Consider the following 23,810-nt stretch of genomic DNA (forward strand, 5'->3'; position numbering starts at 1 on the left):
GGGTGCCTCAGTTTCCCCCTTTGAAGCCGGGACAGTTGGAAGCCAGATCCGTTCTCATTCAGCTCCGCGGAGCGTGTGGAAAAGCTGCTTTAAGCACTGGTGCAAGCGGGGTCCGAAAAGCGACAGACTTCAAAACTACAGGCGAGCACTCAGGCTGTAATTTAAAACTGTCAACAAGCTAATCTTCAGTAATTGCCTTTTAAAGTGACTCTGCCTTCTTGAAACGTATTATGTGATTTGATGAGAATTTCTTCTCAAAACTCAGCATTTTTACTTCAAACTCGACACACCTTATAAGTTTACTTACACTTTTAGTTCTCGACATGTGCGTTAGATACTCAGGCTTAGSTTTAGGAAAAGGCACGTCTCTCACAGGCAAATGAAGTTAGACAAAACAAGGATGTCAGGGAATATTGCTGTGCAAGTAACTGTAACTCGAAAAGTTATTTACAAACACAGCCAAGTTTAAATGGGCGCGTTCCCGCTTCTGAACTACTTTCAAGTAACATATCTATATATAGCAAAAAATTCACATAGCTGATCGGTACAGAATTTTAGAGAGACTGTGAGTGCTCCCAGTAGCGTGTTTGTGCACGTCTCAGAAAGGCATGTGTGTCTGCAGGTACAACATTGCTAATATTTGAAGCATTCTTATTGGCTTCATCGAATTTACTGTTTTATTATTATAATCAGAGAAGTCGAAACCCGACTGTACAAAACTGAACACCTTTGTATATTAGTCAGCCAAGCGTTTAGGAAAAAAAAAAGTAGTGTTTTTATTTTTCCCTTGACTGGATCAAATTACTTCTAGATAGCTATAGCTACATAATACACTGAAGAATAGCAGAATCACACGAATATATTTAGCTCTTGATGTGACATTACCTGTTGTTTTGCATTTCTTGACGGTTTCCATGAGTTGCTAGGCTTGCTCCCCTTTTAAAGAACTGGCTAAACATTCGTATTTTTAAGTGTTCATCATAAGTTGACACAAATTCACCTGGCACCTTCGCTTTCTAAAATAGACCTCTGTCTCCCGAGCACTCGGATATGGGTCTCTCTGGAGTTTTTCTACCATGAACACGGTGCAGCGGATTTTGGCTTGTTTTGCTTTGATTTGGAAGGATCGAACTGCTGGGAGCTGTTGCACATTATTGTAGCCTCTGGCAAAACTGAGTTAGATCCAGCACGCAAGAAGCAGACTCGAGTTAAGATTAATTTTAAAAGTATTATTTTATTAATTTTCGGGCCAAAAAATCTGTTTTGGTGATTTGTCATGAAATAATTACATAAAATCCTCCCCCTCATTTCCTAGCGCATGCACGCTTTTGCGATCTCTCCCTCCCCTGTCAAAGCTCATACAGGTTCAAGCTTCTGTCATTAAGGGTTTTAGGGGGTGGTGGTTTGTTTTTGCAAATTAATTATCTCTGGAGTCAGAAATGTCAGTCCTGTCACTCCACCAGCGCACAAAGAAGAGGAGGCTGCAGGAGCTCCGATGGAGCTGACTGCTTGAATGGCCTTTGAAAGAGGGTTCATCAACACCCCCCCCCCCAACCGCCTCCCCTTAACCCACTCGCTTAAATTCATAGCCTCTGCAGACTCCCTGCCTCCTACTTATGGGGATCCTGTTCCTTCCTTCCCCTTCCCTTACAGCAGAACCTATCTCTGCCAGACAGCCAGCTCTGCGACCCCACGTCCACAAGCAGCCCGAGAAGACCACCCGAGTCCGGACTGTCCTTAATGAAAAACAGCTTCACACCTTGAGGACCTGCTACGCTGCCAACCCCAGACCTGACGCCCTCATGAAAGAGCAACTGGTAGAAATGACTGGCCTCAGCCCGAGGGTCATCAGGGTTTGGTTTCAAAACAAGCGATGCAAGGACAAAAAAAGGAGCATTATGATGAAGCAACTTCAGCAACAGCAACCCAATGACAAAACTGTAAGTGGCTTCAGCCTCTGATCCGTACGCAGCCTTCCTTCCCGAAGGAGAAACGCGTAGGCTAAGTCCAGCCTGGCCAACCTTTGGGGGCTGGTTTGACGCTTTTGATTTTGCAGGAGCTCCGCTAAAACAAACAACATAATACAGCTTAAATATTATCTGTTCGTTCTGTTATCAGTGCAATTAAAACAGCGAGAAGCCGATATAGGCGGCTCAAGCGAACACACGTCTTTTTGTGGGGCTGAGGAGTCGGTGTGGATTAGACTAACTTCTCTGCAGCATGAATTGTGCCCTGCAGAGCTTATGGGATGTAATAAGCCTAGCCTTGTGTAATATTTATATTGCAAATGCAGAGAACTCCTTGAGGGGAAAAAGACGCATTCGCTCTCTTCAATGGTTTTACACAGGAGTAAACCCAGAAGTAAAACCCAGGAGTAAAAGTGACATCTGATGTATTTTCTTAGCACTTTATATACTGCAATCTGTATGTTGTGTCTGTCAGTGCACGTACTGTAGAAAAAGAGGAGTGCGATAGAAAGGTTTGGATTTATCATCGTGCGTACATATTATTTATATATACAGTTCTCGCGTAGAAATATTGAGGTCTTGTCTGTGGGTATTCGCGCGTGGTGCAAATAAGCAGAAAGCGCTGGATTCAGCATAGCAATCTGGCTGTCTCCATTTTAAACCAACTTTTTTTTTCCTGTTGTTTTTAGCCCACTTGAAGAAGAGTCTGTTATTCTCCCTCTGTATATTGACTGACCTGAGAATGACTATTAATTCATAAGGCTGCCTAGTTAAGTGGAATTTAAGGAGTTTCATTTTACCCTGTTGGAATGCAATAAAACACGATGTTATTAACTCGCCTGAACAATCTATTCGTCGAGGCTTGGAGTTATTTTGTACACAGTGGCCGTACCACTGGGCATACTGGGAGGGCTGGGGTTTTCTTTTTCCTTGTGTTTTTCTTTTTTGAAAGAAAGCGGTACTAACGTACCCCAGGTTTACCATGCAGTGGATATATGATCCAGTTAAGGTCACGCAGAACAAAACCAGCCCGGATGCAAGATAGAAAGGCGGCATGATTAACCATTTCTTGTGCCGAGCCATGCATCGGGCAGCCAAGATAGAGTGCTCGCGTTTAAGAAGTCTTTTTTTTTTTTTTTTTAATGCCTTGAGAAAAATACGAGGATTAAAGGGAAAGAAAGTAAACTTCCACAGTGATAAATGCAGCGGGTAGAAATAGGCTGACCTAGAGCAGAATAGAGTAAGACATTCACAGCAGATTAACAAAGCAAATACAAGCGACTGTATAGATAAGATAGAAAGCAGTTTATTGACTCAGCGCTTATATACAATAAAGTTAACCAAGCTCATTAACATCTTTTGCTGGGCTGTTTACAGAATATCCAAGGGATGACAGGAACTCCGATGGTGGCTGCTAGTCCTGAGAGACATGATGGTGGTTTACAGGCGAACCCAGTGGAGGTGCAGAGTTACCAGCCGCCTTGGAAAGTACTGAGTGACTTCGCATTGCAGAGTGACATAGATCAACCTGCTTTTCAGCAACTAGTAAGTGTCAGTTCCCAGCCTGAATAGGCCAGTGTCTACCCGGGGGCAGAGCCATTGGGGATTCTCTAAAGCTGACGGATGCCCTCAGAGAGATGAAGCAATTCAGACTAGCTGAGTTTTCCTGAAAGTACGAGGTGGGCATCATGACAATGCGTAAATGCAGCGAATTCAACTGATTTAGCAGGGCTCGATGCAAAACCTACCGTAGTCAACAGCAGAGTTCTTATTGATTTAAGTGGAATCTGGATAAGGCCTGACCAAAGTCTGAAACTAATTCAGCTCGCATACTCCTCAAAAGCACCTCTAGCCAGAGAACAAAAACATTCTTCATGTGTCATTTAATTTTATATATATTTATGAAAGCAATTTCTAAAATTCAATTCCCCCCTGCCCCAGCCAATTTCAGCTTTAAAATATAGGATGGATTTTAAATATGTGATTGCAATGTCAGCCTGTGTCCTATAGCCTGTGTCCTTGTTTTTGCACACAAACATGAATAGTTTAATTAAATTGTTGAAATACTTGTTTTACGCATGTACCTCTGGATATAACTTTGTGTAGATATAGATACAGATATATACACATATGCATGTATATATATGTAAACACACATATACATATATACATATATGTATATACATATACATGTATATATACACACATATATATATCTGACATATATATGTTGTGCTTCAGAAAGTGAACTGTTAGTACGTAGTCACATGCAAAAGCCAAACAATATGATGAACTGCCTTAAGCCAAAAGAAAACAGACATTTTAGAATAAATTCTGTTCTTAACTCACTTCCTTATGCCTACGTCATTTGGCAGCTCATATGGGACCATATCATCTGCAATACTTAGGCCCAACAAGGTGAATTAAGGACAGAAGTTCAACCTTAACTCAATTTCCTGGCCTAAGTGTGTTAAAACCAGATCTTTAAAATAATAAGGTACGTTGTGTATGGTTTTTCAGTGATTCAAAATAATAACTAATGATGCAACATTAATATATAGACCATTTTTTGATCGGTTGGGTGTTTTTCATCGACATGAATCGACAAAATATAAAGGTTTGTAGCTATGTCAAGAAATGTTTTCAGACCGTTTCAGCTTAGTATCCCACTCTTTTCCAGGATTCCTTTTTTTTTTTTTGCCTAGTCACAGGCTGCAGAGCACTCCCCCTGGCACACCGTGCTCCGGAGCACAACAGCAAGACTGCTTGCAGCATCTTTCCTCTAGAGCAGCCACTGTTTTTCCTGCTTTAATCAAGCTGTCAAGCAGACTCAAGAAAAATTGATCTCCTTCGGCTACCTTACTTATTGTGCCTTAACAAAACAGGAGACTTTAAAAGCTTTGATGCAGTGTTTTCTAAAGTGTAGGTCTAAAAGCAGAACTGAATGTGGATATCCCAAATACACACATGCATATGGATAGACAGATGAATATTGATATATTTTGGGCCTCATATAGACAAATAGTTAAAGAATTGTGGACAGAATAGATAGCGCCGTGACTATTCAAGGTGCTGTTTGCACGTCTCTAATCTGGAAAGGGCCTTAATTATGGAATCGGCAAGCTAAATAGGTGCCAGGGAATTGCGTGCGGATTAGCGAGGCTCCACCCTTCAAATCTCTCTTCCCAAGGCTGAGCCCGAACTAGTGTGAGCTGCGGGGCGTGCTAGGATGGAAAACCATCACCTTTTTTTTATCCAACTGACTCTCGTTAGAAAGAGATGCCACCCCTTCCAAGGAGCACTTGGACTGAAAGGATGGTTTGTTTAAAGGAAGGTATCTTCTGATCCTGGATATTTGTCCCAGGTTTAGTGTAGTATGTGCACAAAAGGGGAAAAAGTAACCTTGCAGTCTTGTGTCAGAAAACACACGAGCTCCTAAATAATTGACTAGAACATCCTGTTGGGATTGCCACTCTTGCAAGACATGGAAGAAGGCCTCGTTAGAATGGTTGTTTGTTTATTTGCTTGATTTTTCTTTTTTTCCCCCCCCTGATCTGCTTTCTTTGGTTATTTGACCGAAGGCCTGAAGAAGGTTTCAGTGAAGTCAGTGGGGAAACTAAACAAAGCAATAAACAGTCCCACAGCCTCCTGTTGAGATGCATCAGGCCATTCGGCTGCATGCCTGTATATTTATTTTTGCAGTCTTCTTTGCCTTGCCTGCTACTTTTCTTTGATTGTTACAGTTGTAACAATTGTTCTTTTCTTCTTTTTCTTCTTTTTTTTGGCAGGTTAATTTTTCAGAAGGAGGACCTGGTTCCAATTCTACTGGAAGTGAAGTAGCATCAATGTCCTCTCAGCTCCCAGATACACCCAACAGCATGGTAGCCAGTCCTATTGAGGCATGAGGAACATTCATTCAGATTTCTGTTGTTGTTTCTGCCCTTACCCTCACCCCTGTTGGAGAGAGTGGGAAAGTGATCACGTTGGGACTCCGAAATTTAGGGGGAAAATTATTTAACAACCCTGTAATGAACCTAGCAAAGAACCGCTCCATGAAATGAACGGAGTCTTGTTCGAAATGACAAGGTAATATGGTAGCAACACTGTGAAGACAATCATGGGATCTTACTAGAATAAATATAAAACAAAAACAAAAACCCGCGCTATTCAATGATCAGAGGAGGATCGAAAAGACATTTTCAAAACATAGAGGATTTGTACTCGTGGATCTCAAAAAAAAAAAAAAAGTGAATAAATTATTTTCATTTGACTGCACATCTTAGAGAGAAACCAAGGTAGAGGGATTTTCTATCTAGTCCATCCTAATCCGAATGGTGCTGTTTCTATATTGGTCATTGCCTTGCCAAAAGGAGCTCCAGTAGGTTTTCCATCATCAGGAAAGAGACGATTTAGCCCCGCATTGTTGAAAGATTCATTGCAGGAAGGTGGAGCTGCATTGGTTTGCAATGGTTTCCTTTTCTTTTTTTTTTTTTTTTTTTTTTAGTTGACTCTTAACAAGGCGTTGTTTCCTGGGTCTCTTATAGCATGTACTGTAGCGGGGTTTTGATTTTTGTTTGGTTGAGATCCATCCTCTCTCAAGTCTGAAGCGATTAAAAAATAGTTTTTTTGAATTCCTCTTTAAGAACCAGTTTATAAAAGCATTGCAACAAGGTATACCTCTATTTTGCCACAAAGCGTCTCGGGATTGTGTTTGAAATGTGTCCGTCCAAGAACCTTCCCCTCCCCCAAAGATGTGTATAGTCATTGGTTAAAACGACTGTTTCTCTCTCTCTCTCTCTCTCTTTCTCTCTCTCTCTCTAGAAATAAAGAGAAAAAAAAAGAAAAAAGAAAAAGAAAAAAAAGAAAAAACCCACCCTATTTGTTTGCTCTTGCATTGCAAAATTATAAAGTAATTTATTATTTATTATCGGAAGACTTGCCACTTTTCATGTCATTTGACTCTATTTTTTTGTTTGCTAAAGTAAAAGAAAAAAAGAAAAAAGAAAAAAGAAAAAAAGAAAAGGTTGTACCGTGGTCTTTGAATTATATGTCTAATTCTATGTCGTTTTTGTCCTTTTTTTCTTAAATATTATGTGAAATAAAAGCGCCATATGTAGAATTATTATATCTTCAGGACTATTTCACTAAATAAACGTTTGGAATAGAGAAAATAATAATAATAATAATAATAAATAATGAACAAAGTTCCCTCTTTTAAATATTTACAAGTTAGCAGCTAAAATACCTGAAATAAAATATTGCATGCAAAGCAGGTCGTTATTAAATAAAATCAGTGTGATATTTTATTGCAAGTATTAATGACCAGCTTGTAAATTTCAGTTTCAACAACTATATCAGGGCTAGTTTGATGCCTTAGCTTTCAATTGATAACGTTAGAAGCTCTCTTCCCCCCCTCATCCCTTGCCCTTAAAAGTGATATTACTCTAGGCATGATCTGACATAATGTTAAGACATCTAAAGAACTGGGAGCTCAGGCTTTTTGCTGAGTTCTATTATTTTTTAAAAATAATAGTAAAAAGAAAGTGCTGTATACCAAAGCCTCGTTGTTGAGATTGTTGAAGTGACCTGTACTTTAAGTATAAGCTCCTGATAAAAGGGACGCTTTTTGCTTAACAAGTCAAGTATGACCATTATTTATCGGTGTCTGCTGTCAAAACGATTGAAAAATGCTGCAGGAGGAATAGGGTTGAGGGGATATTGCAGTGAAATTGCACGATTGGTGTTCCTTATTTTCTGTCGACTTCCCTCTCTTCACTCCCTCTTTTCTTCCTTTTTTAATTTGCGGGGGAGGGGGTGGTGAAAGCTAGAAACGTGGGCGATTTCTTGGGGAAAAGTAGAAAGTAAAAAAAACACAGAAAAGGGTTGTTTTTCCTCCAAACCAAGTGCTCCCTAGTGCTTCAGGCCAGCACGAAACAAAGGCTCGCTTTAAAAAAAGCCTTAACAACTGGAATATACAGAGATTTTTAGTCTGACAAAGACAAGTTGGTTTGCATGACAGTTGCTCCAAAGTCTAATGTTTTCTTAACATAACCTTCTTTTTCCTCCCTCCTCACCATCTCAGCCCACCCTGAGCAAGCTCAGCTATAGAGACAAACCATTTCGAYAGTAGAGAGAAAATAAAAAAGGGTAAAAGTCTAATACAAGGATTTCAATCATCCTGATTAGAAACTGGATTCATTTTGTATGCTCAAGTGTAATACATTTTCGAGTACTTGATAAATATTTAAATAAATATGAAATCTACCTTAAACCGTGTGACTAGTAACCCTTGTGTTTTCACGCAGGCTCCGAGGCCGCACGACGCCGCGGGGGGCGGGAGGGCGCGGGGCGGCATTTCTGCCCCGTGCGCTAACCTGTGAGTTGTCCGAGCCGTCCGCGCCGGGGGAAGGGGGCTCCGCGGCCGAGCCCTACGCCCAGGGGGCGGCTCTGTGCGAGACCCTGGAAAGCCAGGGCGAAGCCGGGGCCTTTGCAGCTGCCCTCCGCCGCGCGGGAGCTACCGCGGGGAGGGCGCGGCCGCGCGCCGGGAACCCGCGCTCCGGCTCCGCGCTTGGGCCGCCGTCCAGCGCCTCAGCAGCGGCGCAGTTCCGTGCGCCGGCGGCAAAGGCGAATTTCGGCTCTCGCTCCGCGCTGCGGAGAGCGGGCCGCGGCCGCCGTGCGCAGAGCGCAGAGCGGCGCCTCTCCCGGCGCGGCGCCGGGGCGTTTGTGGCAGCCCGGTGCTCGACGTGAAGCCGAAACGCGGCGCTGGTTACCCCCCCCGTTGCGGAGAGGAAGGGTCCCCCGGCCTTGCGCGGCGCCCCGCGGGCCGGGCGCGCCCTCGCGGCGCTGCGGCGGTGAGCGGCCCGCCGGGAGGCAGGAGCTGGGGCTGTGGGTTGGCAGCGTGGCTTCTCGCTGCTCTTCCTAAATATCTCGGCACGTCGGGGAGAGCTGTAGCCGAGCTCTGATTTCTCGGCTGCGGGCGAAGGCCCCCGGCTCTGCCCCGATGCCTCCGAGGGGATATCGCTGTCCAGACCCGTGTCAGCCCCTCTGCCGACCCCCCGGCTGCCCCCGAGCCTCCCGCCGCAGGGCCGCGCCCTCGGGGCCGGCGCCCCGCTGCCCGCGGCGACCTCGCGGGCCCTTCGCGGCGCCCTGCGCCCCGGCGCGCGTCCCCGGCCGGCCCCGCCGCACAGAGCTGCGCCCAGCTTTCAACCGCAGGCTCAAGCGTTAGTTTTTTTCTATCCCTCCCCCATTTTTTTCCCACGAAACCTCGTTTTATTTTATTTCTTTCGGGGGATCCTTTTTTTGGCCTTTGGTTCCCTTTTTCATGTATTTGTGGTATATATATATTTCTTCTTACCTCCCCCAAAACTTTGACAGTTATCTGCTGTGGAACAGACAGAGACAAATTTGTGAGCAGTCTCTCCTAGTGTCTTCAGGAAAACACCCCTCCTGAGCGAGGGCAGCAGGATTAATGCAAGCGAGAGAAAACATCCTTTACGAAATGCATGTCCTTATGCTGTTTCTGTGTATGTCCTTACGCTGTTCGTTCTTTTGGATACGGGGGAGGGCGATAATTAACAAAACCGTGTGCCCTGGTTTTCTTCTTGCTGTAGCCTCTCTTATTAATAACAAATAAGGTCTCTTAAGGACTGCTATAATTTTTTTGTGAATTTTGTTTGCATGCACAGAGACCGATATTCAAATTCTTCTCATTTCAATATTTGCACCAGGTTAATTAGCCTTCAGCATCTCCAGCCAATTTAGAAGCGAAACGCAGAAGAGCCGGGAGCTGGGAATTCCAGCGCTAAGATCTGCCAAATATCTCAACAGTAAGTACTTGACTTTATATACATATGTATATATAGATAGATAGATAGAAAGATAAATTCACGTTAGGTCACTTGAAAGTGGACAGGAGGGAAGAAATCAGGCAGCTCCTCGGCGTTATCGGTTCAAGGAGGGCTCGCTCACACTTTTGCAAAATTCCCGCAGCTTGAGTGCCAAAAAGCACGAAACGGAACAAAACTGGGTTCATGGGAAAGTAATACCGGAGGGTTTTAACAATGAAAGTCACGTGCTCAGTCATGTCTGTATGCTTGAAATCCTTAAACTGTTTTACAATACGAGGTCCCGCTGCTGGGCGCTTTGGGTGCTTCAGCGGAGCTGTAAGTAGTTAATAAAGGGGCTGGAAAGAGATCCTGTTTACTGATTGTTTCTGATTGTTGTTTTCTTGATAACAGAGCAAGCCACTGAATGACTGTTTGAGCTCAGGCGCCACAAACATAAACTTAACAGCTCCCAGTGTCCCGGGCCCCGCTGGAGGATCACTCCACACCTCCCGGGACTTGGGAAGCGCGGGCGGGGAGGGCGGCTCGCGCGGAGAGGCGGCTGGGGGGGGCGGGGGGCTCTGTGGCCGAGCTTTCCATATAGCACGGTATATACTGTCATTAGCCAGGGGATGGGATGCAAAATTAATCGGTGTGTTCCCAGAGCCTCTTATCTGTACCGGAGCTTTGGGCAGGGTCTGTGCGATGCACTTTGCAGCATCCGAGATGAGAAAGAGTATGAGGCTTTTACATGAGGTTGCTGTTTCATTTTATTGAATTTTCTGTCCGCGGCTGAGCGGCACCAAACAAGTGCTCTGGGCTTGTTTGGGGCGAGAGAGGGGGGGCGAGAGAGGGAGGGCGAGGGAGGGAGGGAGGGGAGCGGAGCCCCGTCGCGCCCTGCGCTGCCTCCCAGCCAGCGGCGCCGGGCCCGGCCGGGGCCGGCAGGGCCCGGCACCAGCTTCGCAAGGCAGCCGGGCTCTCTGCTGGTGTTGTGGCTGAATCGATTATCTGTAGCTCAGGATTTCTCCTGGGGGGGTTAGGGGAGTGGAGAAGGAAGGAGAAAGGTTGCAAAACAGGATTCTTGCTGGAGTGTGTCTTTGGTTTTTTGTTTTCTTTTCTCCCGGCAGACAAAACAAGGCAAGGTGTGTTTGTGGGAGAGAGAGGGGGTGGAAAGGTTTTCCAGAAATAAGTGACACGAACCAAACCAGAGCTCGGCTCCTGTCTCCGGGCAGACCTCGAACGGCAATAGGAAGAGGAAAATAGGGTGTTACTGTGGCTTTTCTTTGGGAGGGCTGTTCAGGTCGGTAGATCTCCAAGGCTAATCCAAACAACCCGTTTGACTTGTGAGGTCCGAAGTCTAGACAGAGCTGGTGGCTCGGCGGCTCCTTATCTGGGTTTGGAATCAGCCAAAAGAGACTTTTCTTAATGTCCACAGCAGCACTAGGATCTGCCAGGGCCAGGGAGCCACCGCACCTCGCAGACAGGACAACAAATACAGCCACCACCTGGAGGCTTTACAGCCCGCTTTGTTGTTGCAGCGGCGAGCGCTGCGGCGCGCTCAGCCGGCGGCTGCGGCCCTCGCTGCCCTCCGCCGCCGGCCTGAACGGGCCCCTCGCAGCGCCTCGATCAAACACACCCCGGTGCTTCCGAAGCAGCTGCCTCTTTCGGTCCCCTGGGCACTGAACGCCCACCGCACTGGGAGGATGTGGCAGTGGGCGCCCGCGCCCGGTCCTGGTCAAGAGTCGTGCTTCCCCCCACCCCCCGTGTTTGGTTTTATTAGTATTTTTTTTTCCGTTAAGGTTTTGCAGAGAACGGAAAAAAAAATCCCAACTCACTCTTGTTCACCAAATTAAGGAACGATCGAAGCAAATCAATTGAGATAGGAAGTCAGTTTAGATACAAGATCTTCTTTGGGAGCAGAAAATTGCCTTCTGTATTAGTCTCTTTATGCTGGGTGTGTGGATACTGCAGGCTGTAAAGCTTGTTTGATGCAGTTCAGATCAATAAAAGCATTTAACTCAATAGCAAGCAGCGTTTTGGAAAGTAGGGAGAAAGAGGCATCTTTTGGTTGGATGTCACTCTTTCTATTTATTCGTTTTCCTGAGTTTTCAGCTCTTGGCGTATTGGGCTGGTAGATGCTGGATTTCCAGGTTTCTGAATAGTGAGTGAGCCCATCCACTGTCTCTGCTGTTTCTCTACTGTAACACAGGATGGTTTGCAGTGAATCTGAATGATTCCTCTCCAAAACCTCTGCTGTTTCTCAATGCAGTTGAGTTCAGGGCCATGATATTGCATTCTGGAAGAGGCTGATTTCTATAACTATGATGCACTGATATGCTATTTGCAGCAGATACTGTAATTGAGTCYGCTAATGTGGAATTATGAAATTTGCCAGTGGGTAGGACTCTTTCTCTATGCAATTTAGAAGGTTTGTGGTTTGYGGGTAAGTGCTGTTTTCTAGATTTAGTAGTTGCAAATTTCTTTGTGTACAGAGCAAATTATATTGCAAAGCTTTCCATCAAACACATTTAAAGCATTTTAAACTCCCAATAAGTCAGGGAATTCAGGATCAAGAGAGCAACACTTCCCCAGAAAAGGAATCTTAATGATGATCATGGTACTCTTTTTTTTTTTTTTCTCATGGGTAAAACTTAGTGTTTATTTTTATCTGTCACAAATACAAGGTGTTGTTTGAAATGTGTTAAACTTAGCAGGTATATAGAGATAATACTGACGTGTCACTGTGCATGATAAAGTAAAATATGGTGGGAATTAACTTGAAAAGTTTATGAAGGCTTTAACTACAGCCCATAAATTAACTTTTTTTTTACAAAGATATGATGCTATGTAGAAGATCTTATAATATATATGACATTTAAAAAAAAATACTCCAATATTTGGAGCCCAAACACTTTTTCTCCAAATTGAGGACACAAGCTGAGGTCCCACTCCCGGAAATGCTTACTGTAAATAGTCTGAACTAATTAATACTAGACAACTATAGGGAATCAGGAATTGCAGGAGCAGACACTCTAGTTTACACAGAGCCTTCTGTGAAGCTAGTAAAAGTTTTTCTGCTAACCTCTCGTGAAGCAGGAATGCATAACATTCAAGGGCAGAGTCCAATTCTCCCTGAAGTCAGTGGTCAAAATCCCCTGGACACGTGGGTATAAAATTGGTGCTGTGATTTTGTGGGGGAAAAAAAGTCATTTTCCTTCCACCACCCTAATTTTTTCATATTTGACCTCAAATGGTTGTATAATTTTCTGTTATAAGACAAATACCCTCTTAAGATATCAGTGCACATCATCACTAAAAGCGTCTTACTTGGTACAGTAATTAAAAACATGAGCCAAGGCTCATCTGAGCATGCAGTATTTCATAAAATAAAACAGCCACTCCCTGCCTCACTTATAGACTSCTGAGAGAAATCTTCATATGTTATAAATTCTGGAGCAGGAAACTGTATGCAAATTACTTAGACAATACTTTACAGAAAAATACTCTTAGCAAAACTTAACAAAATTAGCCCCCAGCAGCTTTGAAATTCTAATTTACGTGTGCTTTGCCTTCACAGTATGAAGCAAGAAAGGTTTTTCAGGATTTGTCTCTACTTATGTAACTTGAATTCAGGCGCATTCTGAGCCAGGCACTGTCCAATTAGCTGTTACAAAATGATCCTGAATTCCTCACACATYTGGGGATTTGTGGTGTGCTAAAGAAGCAGCATCTCATTCAGTGAAATGAACTGAAAACTTTTGCTTTACTCAGCTATCTTTTTCTCCAGCAGTAATTTCATGATTTTAGCACTGAAAGACTAGAGTAATTTTACTTATTCAAGTAACGATTTTCAGGGTTGGGCCTTTCATTTTCCCTTCACYGCTGAAAACCATGGGGAGTTTTGATAATCAAGTCAGGATGAGCAGGACTGAGCACTTACTGGCTGGAGACCTCAAATTGTTGTATCACTTTAAATAAAAGTGTTTTAGTTCAGTTTTCATTCCAGATCTTTTTGACTTACTGTTTAATGTAACTAGGGAGACAAAAAGAAAACAGTGTTCATACAGGAGCAATATATTCAAGCCAGTTAGATGCTTCTGCTTCATCACTTTTTTTCAAATGCTAGGTTTTAAAATCTCCGTTCTTGTGGTTCACATAGTGTTTTTTTTCTAAAGAATCAATTTTCAAGGCACTTTTGTCTATCATGCCACTAAACATAGCTGTAATATGCCCCAATCATTTTTTTTTTCTGAGCAAAGCCCCTTTGCTTTAAGAGACTTGAAGAGAATCATGTGTCCTAACTTCAGTTTTAGCCCATCCCTTTTCAAAGTCAGCTATCTCTGCCAATTATATAGTAGCAAAGGCAGGAACACTTAGGTTATTGCAATGACCCATCACACACCATATTTCTTTGTGGTAACAATACTGTTATGAGGTACTTTAGCGCAGAGGAATTGGCCATTAAAGTAGTCCTGGAAGTGAAATGTCATTATCTGAGGTCTTGACTCTGCAGTTTGTAGGTTCTTCAGAACTGATTACATAAGGAAAATATGTTTGCAACTTTAATTTAAGTTAATAGATCATTATCACAGGAAAAAAAAAAGCCACAGAGGACTAAGAAAGGCAGGTACCACTTCTTACAACTGTTACATAAAAATGACTGTTATATTTGACAAATTGACATTTTTTCGTAGTGAGTGTTTTGTTTATAAAAAGACATTTCCTGCTGAAATAATTAGGCAAACCAAGGAGGGATTCATCTGGGGGGGCTTACTGTTATTCCGTGGTTGTGCAGTGCCTAATACAATGGGACRTGCTCCTCACAGGTCCTTAGAGCGCTGCTGTAACAAATATGATCAATAACAGTAAATCCTGCTGACTTTTGTATAGTCCTACACTAGTAACTGACCAATCTGGAGATAAACCTTGGGGTCTTGTAGATGCTTAATTCCCACCAAAAAAAAAAACAACAACAATTTTTTCAATACTGTGTGCATTCCTGTTTCTATGGCAGAAGTCTTGTTAACTTCCACAGGAGAATTTGGTATCTTCATTTAGTAAATGCCTCAAAGGAAAATGGGAATTAAGAGTGAAATGGCATGACAAGAAGCAGCATTGCAATTAGCAGTACAAGTTTAATGCTGCAAAGATTGAGTCTGGGAGGAAAAAAAACTGAAAGCCGAAAGTCCTGTAATGCAGGTTCAACTGTGTGGCTGAATATTATGATAAGTAAGACAATATGTTAATTCTTTAAAGTTTTATCTGCTTTTAACTATTTATCAAGAGAATCATGCACTTTATATCTCAGAAAATATTTTTCATTTTGATATGCATTCAAATATATTGATGGACCAAAGACAGCAATTAAAGCAGCTGTTGATCAACATAGAGTACAAAAAAATTGATCAGTTAATGATCAGTTAAGTTTGGTGAGTTATTTTCTCATATTCTTAATCATGTCTTTTAGTCAGGTCATGTTAATGTGAGTTATCCTTTAGTTAACGAATGTTTTGCTCTTCCTTATATTATAAGATATTTCTTATTTGGGGGTAAAAGTGAGTAGAGTCAGGAAGAGATACAAGCACATGTGAATAAGGGATCTAAAAGGAAAAGATAATTAGTTTTCCCATGCTAAATTTAGATCAGTGACTCTTCCAGGGGTAGGACAGTGGTAAATGCAGTTGTGAGGGCAATATGGAAGAAAAAAAGGGAAGACGGAGAAGGTTTATATTTACCTGTGACATGATACAGAGCATGTGATAAAACGTGATAAATAAGTCACTCTGGTGTTAGAAGCCCTTGTTTGATAGCACAGTCCAGCCTCGTGTTTTTTCTAGCTTGTGAAAGGGTTCACCAGTAATGACAGGCAGCAGTGTTTCTTTTGGGAAAAGAAGGTTTCCTTTTTCTTTTGCAGAGGCTGAGGAACCCTCAGCTGCTTTGTTAACCAGGCACTCTCTTCCTAGTTGAGATCTTGGAAAAAAAAGGTTGTAGCAGAATAATTCTCAAGGTATATTGCTGCTTCCARTTCATGTCTGTGTAGGAAGGGGCACGGACCACAAAGCGAATTGATCTCTTGATGATGGATAGAGATCAGRAGTCTCTGATGAACCTTCTCATGCCTTGGTTATAATTGAAATGAAGTATTGTGAATTGGTCTGCAGACCTGACAGGGGAGACACAGGCTTTTCTTTCAGTGGGAGCTTTTTCCTGAGTCTATGAAAAACCCTCAGGAGCAGTTGGAGACAGGACTAGGCTGGAAGCAGGCCAGTCCAGTTTAGCAGAACTGAAACTTGCCTGTTCTCAGGAGCTTGGCCGCCTGCGCTTGTCTTAATGCATTGCTCTTCTTCCCCCCCCTGCACCACTTAGGCTGTGACCTGGAAGTCTCTGGATGTGGGAGCGCCCAGCTCTGGTGACTTCTCACCATGAGTTCCCACACTCCTTGGCCCTGCCTCCAGCACTGCTTGTTATTACTTTGGCAGTGCATCCCTAGTTATGGGCAGGATGCTGCAGCAGACTTCAGCGGGGCTTCACCTGGGCCCCCTCCATCTTCTCAGCAGGCACAGGATCTGCACACGTGCTTAGTGACAAGACATAGGCCCACGTCCAAAAAGCTGAGATGTGAGACTTAACACATGGCATCTGTTGTGTAAGGCCTGCGATGGGAAAGGGAGAACATGCTTCTGCGGGCGTATTGTTTGAGCGTGGAGCCTTGTGAGGAGGCATGGCCTAGAGTGCAGCACAGCGCCATAACGCTTCTGTGCCGTGTGCTATGCGTGACTCCTGCCCAGAGAGGAGCTGCAGTGCTGCCTGAGAGACATACACCATGGCAGAGGCCTGGGAGACAACAAGGGATGCTCACACTCGGAGGGTGAGCTTTGGCGGGTCAGAATGTGCATTGTAATATCTAATTTTGGGCACCTGGCTCCGCAGTGGAATACAGACTCTAGAACAGCGTCTTGTGCCATATATGGTAGATGGGGAGAGCTAAGTGCTTCTGAGTGGGATACACAGAAAAACAGCTGCTTCTTATTGAGGATAAGGATATATCACAGATGCTACTCTTCTTCAGGACTTAGGCCCCAGTGCTACTAGAAGTCATCTCTTTCCTCTCAGAATTTACAGCCCAGGCCTTTTCTTAATAGCAGGCACTTATGTCTCTCTTTTTTCTTTTTCTTTTTTTTTTTATTTGAGGGATGCAGGATATCAGTTTTAGCTTTCAGAAGATGCCTGGAGCTGTAGCTCCCCCTATTCTAAAAGTGATCAGTGTTTAGAGCATTTACTTAGGATGTGACAGACCTGGTTTCAAATTCCCTCCTTGCCTGAGGGGATGCAGTCATGCATCCCTCCCACAGCCGAGAGAGTGCCTTAATCTTTGAGCTAGGCCATTCTGAGATGTATTTGCATGTAAAGAGGCAGTTGTGGGGGGGTGTTTCCATCTTGCCCACTGAGGCTACTCTACAACAGAGAAAAGATTTGAGAGAGGAAATAAGAATATGACTGTAGAAGCCTGTGTCACTGGAAACAGATTTGAACTCATGCAGGGGAAGGGTCTTAACTAAGGGGTATAGCCTGTCAAGAACGAGGCAGGTCTGAGCATACGCAAGAGCAGAACTGTAAGTGTTTGAGAAACGCCACTGTAGAAAACTGAGGCATCTCCAGAGGCTGGGTGCCTCTGGGACTGGCCAGCAGCAGAGCAAAATTTTGAGGATCCCTATTTTGGGCGTAGGTGCTTAAATTCCACCCAAGCCTCACGCCGGGCACCTTAGTCCCTTTTTGGAAAGCAGCCATTGTGTAGGGTGTTTATAGTGTGCTGACAACACCCACCAGAAGGGGCCCAGAGTATCTACAGTAGAAAAGATCTGGCCAGTTTCCACCTCCTTTACAGTGTCAGAGCAGTGTGGAGGGGGTCGTGTGAGGGAAAACGGGGACCCTCGATCTCTGTCGCATTTAACTCACTCGTTGCTGTCAAATGCCTTGCCCAGCATGTGGGTGAGACTGAGAAACAGTTGAGAGCTAGCTGGCCGCAGCACAGCCTGGATAAGGCTTAAGGCAATGCTCGCAGGCTGGAGGAATTTGCCAGCAGACATGGCAAAGATTGTATCTATCCTGCTCGCTGAGGGATCTGCCAGCTCCCAAGCTGAGGCTCCAGTTGCTGCTAGGTGAACCCGTTACAGCGAGGTGAGAGAAGGCTTCCTGACACCACTCCCCTGTCATTTTCTGGCCTGACATCTGTTATTGTTTCTTTTGAAGGTAGACCTTGCTCTTGTGATCTGCCACTTAGATTCTTGCAGTGGGCTCTGCGTTATCTCAAATAAATCAGTCTGAGCTGCTGCTTGAGCAAAATGCCACCGCTGCTCATGAAGGAGTGTATCTTGCTGGGAACGTGAGACCAGCGTTTCTGGTCCTCCACTAGCCACTAATTGGTTTCCAGGTAGAGTTTTAAAGTGTAATTTTGATTGTAAATGGCCTGTCTGTGTGACAGCATGTGCATCTGTCTGCACAGTCTGTCCACAGCTGCAACCTGTGCTTGTTGGTGCTAAGTTGGAGCATCCACAATATGAAAAAGGAAAAAAGCCCCTGCCAAAAAGTTTGCCCAAGTCTTCCTCCCCTTTTGAGCCTATTCCTTGGCCTTGCCTATGCTCACGGCCAGAATGCTTATGCCAGAATATGTTGACCTACAGAACATGACCCAGGAACACCAAGTTTTTTGGGGAGTGGTAAAGAGGTGGCTGCAGAGGAAGGTGCATGTATTTGAGGAAGGTGGGAATGGTTAAGGTTTTGAGCATATTTGGGGAAAATTATTTTCTAAGAGGTGAATTTTTCTTCATATGATTTTTTTAAATACTGTATTTGCATCTGTAATAACTGTAATCCCAGATTTTGCCTTCAAAGCCTGGGCATAACCATTACATCCATTCCTAGAATACGAGATTTCTCCCCTAGGGGACAGCTACACATAGAGGAATCATGGAGGGATCTTTTCACACATGGATCTTCCAGTTACTTGCTCTTCAGTGTCACTGAGTGGACATGGTCTCCTCTTCTTAAGCTGGTTAGAAACTCCCTGTCATATTTATACCAGGATACAACTGTTTTATTGAGAGGTTCCCAAACTGTTGTACTAGGTATGCAACTATTCAGTGTAGTGTCAAATAACCGAGCAGTTTCTGTGCAAGCACTTGACATAGCACAAAGCTCTAAGTTACTCTCTTACCTCTTCCAATTAAGTTTGTGAATCCTTACTCTATTCAATTCTATGGAGTTGAACACTAACAGGCTCTTATTTATAAGGAGACTTGTCTAAAAGCACACTGTAAATATAATTGGGATAATATCAATTTGTAATGCARCTGTCTGCATGATTATCAGGAGAAATCTCTTGACAATGAAAGATGGTATTAGAGAATGTGAAAGAATCTCACTAGGGTTTTTAATGGAAACTGTTGCCTGGATGATTTAAAATTAGATGGAAAGTAGTGGTGAGGAGTAAATGCTCAATACAAAGATTCAGCTGCATGTGGAAAGAGATGTTTTATTTTCACTATTATCATTCAAAATTAAAACTTCAGCATCAAAAATGATGACTGTGAGGGCAGAACAGAGCAGAAACATCACGTTTTTTCATAATCTTTAAGGATTCTTATAAACACAGTTCTTCATTCTGATCATATTTTTTATCAGCATGTAGTAATGTGTGACAAAAATATCTCGTGCCATCTAAAAGCAGAATTTTTAACAATATTTTAGATCTCTTGGATAGGCAACATTGTATAGGAATATACAAACTAAACATACACTCATTTCTTTTTGGGGGGAATTTTCATCTTCAGTCTGCTTTGTTCTAAAACTGTGGGTAGCACATTCAAAAGTGTGGCCTCTTTTTTTGTAAATTTATGTGTTTGAGTCTCAAAATAGGAGGAAGTATGTTTGCAAATCCTCACATACAAACTTTGATACTAAAATTTAATGTATTAAAAGTAGGGAACTGGATCATTAGGATTTAGAGATCTTAGTGTGGAGGTGAGGGCAGAGGCAAAGTTGTAAGCCACATGTGTGTGTCTCTGATACTGGGATAATCAAGATCAGATAAAGATTAGGGCAGTTTTAAGATTCTGTTGCTTTAAATAATAGCCCCTTAGGCGTTGTTATGCAGGTGAGGAAACTAGAGCAGTTTTCCTTCCTCTTCTATCTTGATTACACTGCTCTATCCTGATATACCACATACATAGTGCAGACTCGTGGAGGTGTGACGAAGAGCCTTACAAGGGCAGCTTTTTGTCTTTCGTACCACACCCACAACACAAAGAGGCCAGAACATGGATTGAAGATCTGATCCAGGATGTTTAAAAATACCATATGTCTAATGACTAAGCTAACCCTCCCCAAAGACGTTTTGAAAGAATTTATCCTACACTTAATCACCAAAACGTTCTTGCTGTTTGCCCCTAGCAAGTTTCAAGGTCATAAAGAAAAAGTTAGGGATTTTCCCACAGGAAGGCTGTCTTTCTGAGTTTGGAGATTCTACCCAGTATAACATTATACAGCAGAATATCAGAATACGGCACACTGTACACTTATGTAAGGATTGATTGAAACTCACCCAAGCTGCAAGGCTGTTGCAAGGCTTAATTGTGTTTTGCCTGTTCTTTAATATTCAATAAATTTGCAGCCTTTTCTTCTTCCAACTCACTTGTGTGTTCTCATTTGAACACATTGTTTGCTTTTCTTAAAATATTTACAGTATTTCTATCATTTGTCAGTGTTCTGACACTATTAATTCTTTGTCATGATGCATTAGACTCCAAGTTTACTCAAATGTGCAGACTAATGTGACACTTTTTAAATAGAACTACACAGTCAAATATATCCTAGCTTCTCTGTGTCTGGGCATCTACCAGAGGCAGATGGTCACACACTACTTTGACTTTCATACTGTTCAATTCCACTGGTTTGAATATCATTTAATGAGGTATAAATCAGAATTTGACACTGAAGTATCCCTTAGCTGTCTGATGCAGTCATATTTGTAAGAGTGTATAATGTAAAAAAAATGTTTATAGAGACTTTTATTTCATTAGGCAAAAGACAAGTCCGTCTCCCTCAAGAGTAGCATTTCCCCACCACTCTCCAGAGCAGGRAACGATCATGTTTCAGCTTCATCCACCAGCAGCAGAATAAACTCTATTTCTTGCTTACAGGCCTGGACCTGATTCACATAGGTAGAGAAACAGTGAGAAAGTCACTGAAAGACAGCAGCCACACACTGGCATGACCAGTTACCATTACACTTCATATAACCTCAACCAACTCTCTTTGTCTCTACAGGCAATGAGGCCTGACAAACTATAACTATTAACAAGAGTGATAAAGCATTGACTTGCCACCATTCCAGTTCCACTTTGGATAATCTGTTTTATTCAATGCGTCACTGGAAATGGGACCTGCTGGATGTTCCTGAGGAAAAGACTAGCGAGCACAAGCACATGTTGCCCACAAGCCCTTTTTCCTTGAATGAACAGAGCCCCTGGACAGCAGTTATTAATCCTGCGGGTTAACATACCCGTGTGACTGTAGATGTTGGACTGGTCTGACCGATTGTGCTTTTCTGTGACCTTGGGAAATGCATCTACAGGGGCATATCTATGACTGAAAGCAATGTCATCATCCAATGCATMTGGATATGACTGAGTTTTGAATGGGGGAACAATGGCTGGAGCATTGCATTTTCTTCTTTTTTAACTATATCCAACTTCCCTCTTTGTTGAGGTTTTGGCAGCAGCCCTGAAGCTCCTTACAAAACTGAAAATAGCATTTATTTTATTTCTTTCTGGAAATACCTGTAAAAGCTGAGTACATTTGCATTTTTAGCAGATACACAGGTTCTGTGCCTACATTTCTGTATGCTGAAGTTTTAGTAACAAAAACATTTTGCTTTAATAGTCTTTTTGCTTTAAAAGAAAATAATACTGTGCTGAAGTACTGTGTATAAAATAAATAGTAAAGTACAAAAGGTCTGTCTCAAAGCCACAACATATTTTAGAGGGAAGCTACGTTTACCTCAGTAAAGGCTACAGTTGCTAAAATATTCTAGTATGAAGACATTAAGAGCTCTCCCACCATGAAATGATGGGCTAATGTTATGATATACGGTAAGTCAAAGATAAAGAAAAAAAGCCTATCTATCATTTGAGGTACCCCAATTTATCAGGCAGCAGGTATAAAAGCAAACAATAAGAAGCCTTTTTTTCAGGCAGCATATAATTAACAGCTGTGTTGTGCTCACTGATGTTACAGATGCTGAGATGTAAAAGGAACAAGATCAGTTCATGCACCAACTATTAAATATTATGGTCCAGGCACAGCCTCTGGAGAGCAGCTTCTGGAAGCTGGAAGGGTATATTGAGGATGTATTACTTTGTGCCTTGCTTTCTTGTGCGTTTCGCAGAGACAGGATAGAAGGACCTTTGTCTGACCTGGTCCTGTGGTTCTTAGATGTGCAGGACTCAGCCTTGTCATACTGAATGGTGCAGGAACTGAACTTGCTGGCTTCACTATAGGATGATTGAGTCCTTGGTATTTATAGGCTCATCCCTCTGTATTAAAATAAAGTTTTGATGCATTTGTAAAGAAGAGATGGTATTTAACATTGCCCTCCTAACTTTCACTGCAGGTAATGGTTCTTGCCACTTCTTGGAAGTTCCATCTTTGTAAAACTGGGTAATAATAATCTGCCTTTTTTAGTGTATATAGTTCTAGTTTACTAGTCATTACATTTTAAAATTTCAGTGTCAGAAAATGTCTAAAACATTTCAAACAAGTTATAGTACTCTAACTTTATAAAAAATCACCTTAATCAACATTTAAGTATCTTCTTAAATATATATAGTATACGTATATGTGTATATATGTGTGTGTGTGTTTGTATACATATATATATAATCATCCTCATTTAATTGCCCCTGAAGTTTTAGTTTGAACTCTCCAATCAAAAAGAATTTGAAGGTCAAAACTTGCTATAATCTCTCCACCTCCAAATTCTGAACAAATTTTAAAACAATCTCTTTGCTACTCCTATTCTACATCTAGCAGCCCATAAAAACAGGAGGCAACATTATTTTGTTGACTCCTTTCTTTGTTTTTTGTTTCAGATCAAATGATATTGAAGTTTCTACAGTTCTGGTATGCCAAGTTGCTTTTCATTTATTTCACATCATATATTAACAATTCTATGCAGCTCTGTTAAACTACAAAGCTTTGTCTACCTTGTACATGTTTCTCAAGTCCTGCATTGTATATAATTTATAAATGTCTCTGCTCTTTGTATGTGCAGAATGTACCCTCAGTGAAGGTCATTCATAAGGAAACCATATTTCAAAAACTGTGATAAGGGCAACGCCTCCTTCTTATCATTCAGGATTTTGTCCAAATGCTTGAACTTAGGTATGAACTGAATTAGCCTGAGCTAACAGAAGTCTGCAAATAGAAGAGTTTGGATGGGTATTGTCACCAAAACAAATTAATCTGACTCTTTCATGTCAAGCAAAAGACTGGACCAGAACTAAGACAGTGGGAAATGAAACCCAGGATATGTGATCAGATCTATTCACCATCATGATACACATAATGCCACACCTAGCCTGGATTTTTTCCACATTAACTACAACAATATGCTCTCATGAACTCCAGCAATAAAACACTAGGACAAGGACAATTTTAAATTAAAACTGCATTTTTTCTCCTATACCCACTGGAGAAAAAAGAAAATATATTGAATTATGGCATTTAGAACTCAACTAGTAAAATCTTTACAAGAGGCSACCATCACTGTAAACCACCCCAGACCCTTTACAGATACACTAAGAACAATTCTGTGGCATTTATGTGAGTTCTTGTTTGTTACTGAACTCAGCCTTTTGAATAGATCCCCTTTGAATAGCTGTGACAGTTACCAGGATAACTGCATTTTCTTCTCACCCTGCAGTCTGCTTCTAGTGGGGGTGGGGGTGGTCACAGTCTAGAT

At 42.5% G+C, this 23,810-nt stretch overlaps 1 protein-coding gene across 1 annotated transcript in view; it reads left to right on the plus strand.

The window, feature by feature from the left end:
* ISL1 (ISL LIM homeobox 1) overlaps nucleotides 1–6,197 on the plus strand; it is an 11,006-nt gene extending 4,809 nt beyond the window's left edge. The window contains exons 4-6 of the mRNA XM_026058132.1: nucleotides 1,654–1,940; nucleotides 3,345–3,512; nucleotides 5,756–6,197. Of these exons, the coding sequence (XP_025913917.1) occupies nucleotides 1,654–1,940; nucleotides 3,345–3,512; nucleotides 5,756–5,872 (572 nt within the window). The 3' untranslated portion in view covers nucleotides 5,873–6,197. The remainder of the gene's footprint in view (nucleotides 1–1,653; nucleotides 1,941–3,344; nucleotides 3,513–5,755) is intronic.
* Nucleotides 6,198–23,810: the final 17,613 nt, after the last annotated feature.

This window comes from Apteryx rowi, unplaced genomic scaffold (assembly GCF_003343035.1).
Source record: "Apteryx rowi isolate R43461 unplaced genomic scaffold, aptRow1 scaffold_143, whole genome shotgun sequence".
In the NCBI taxonomy this organism is placed as follows: Eukaryota; Metazoa; Chordata; class Aves; order Apterygiformes; family Apterygidae; genus Apteryx; species Apteryx rowi.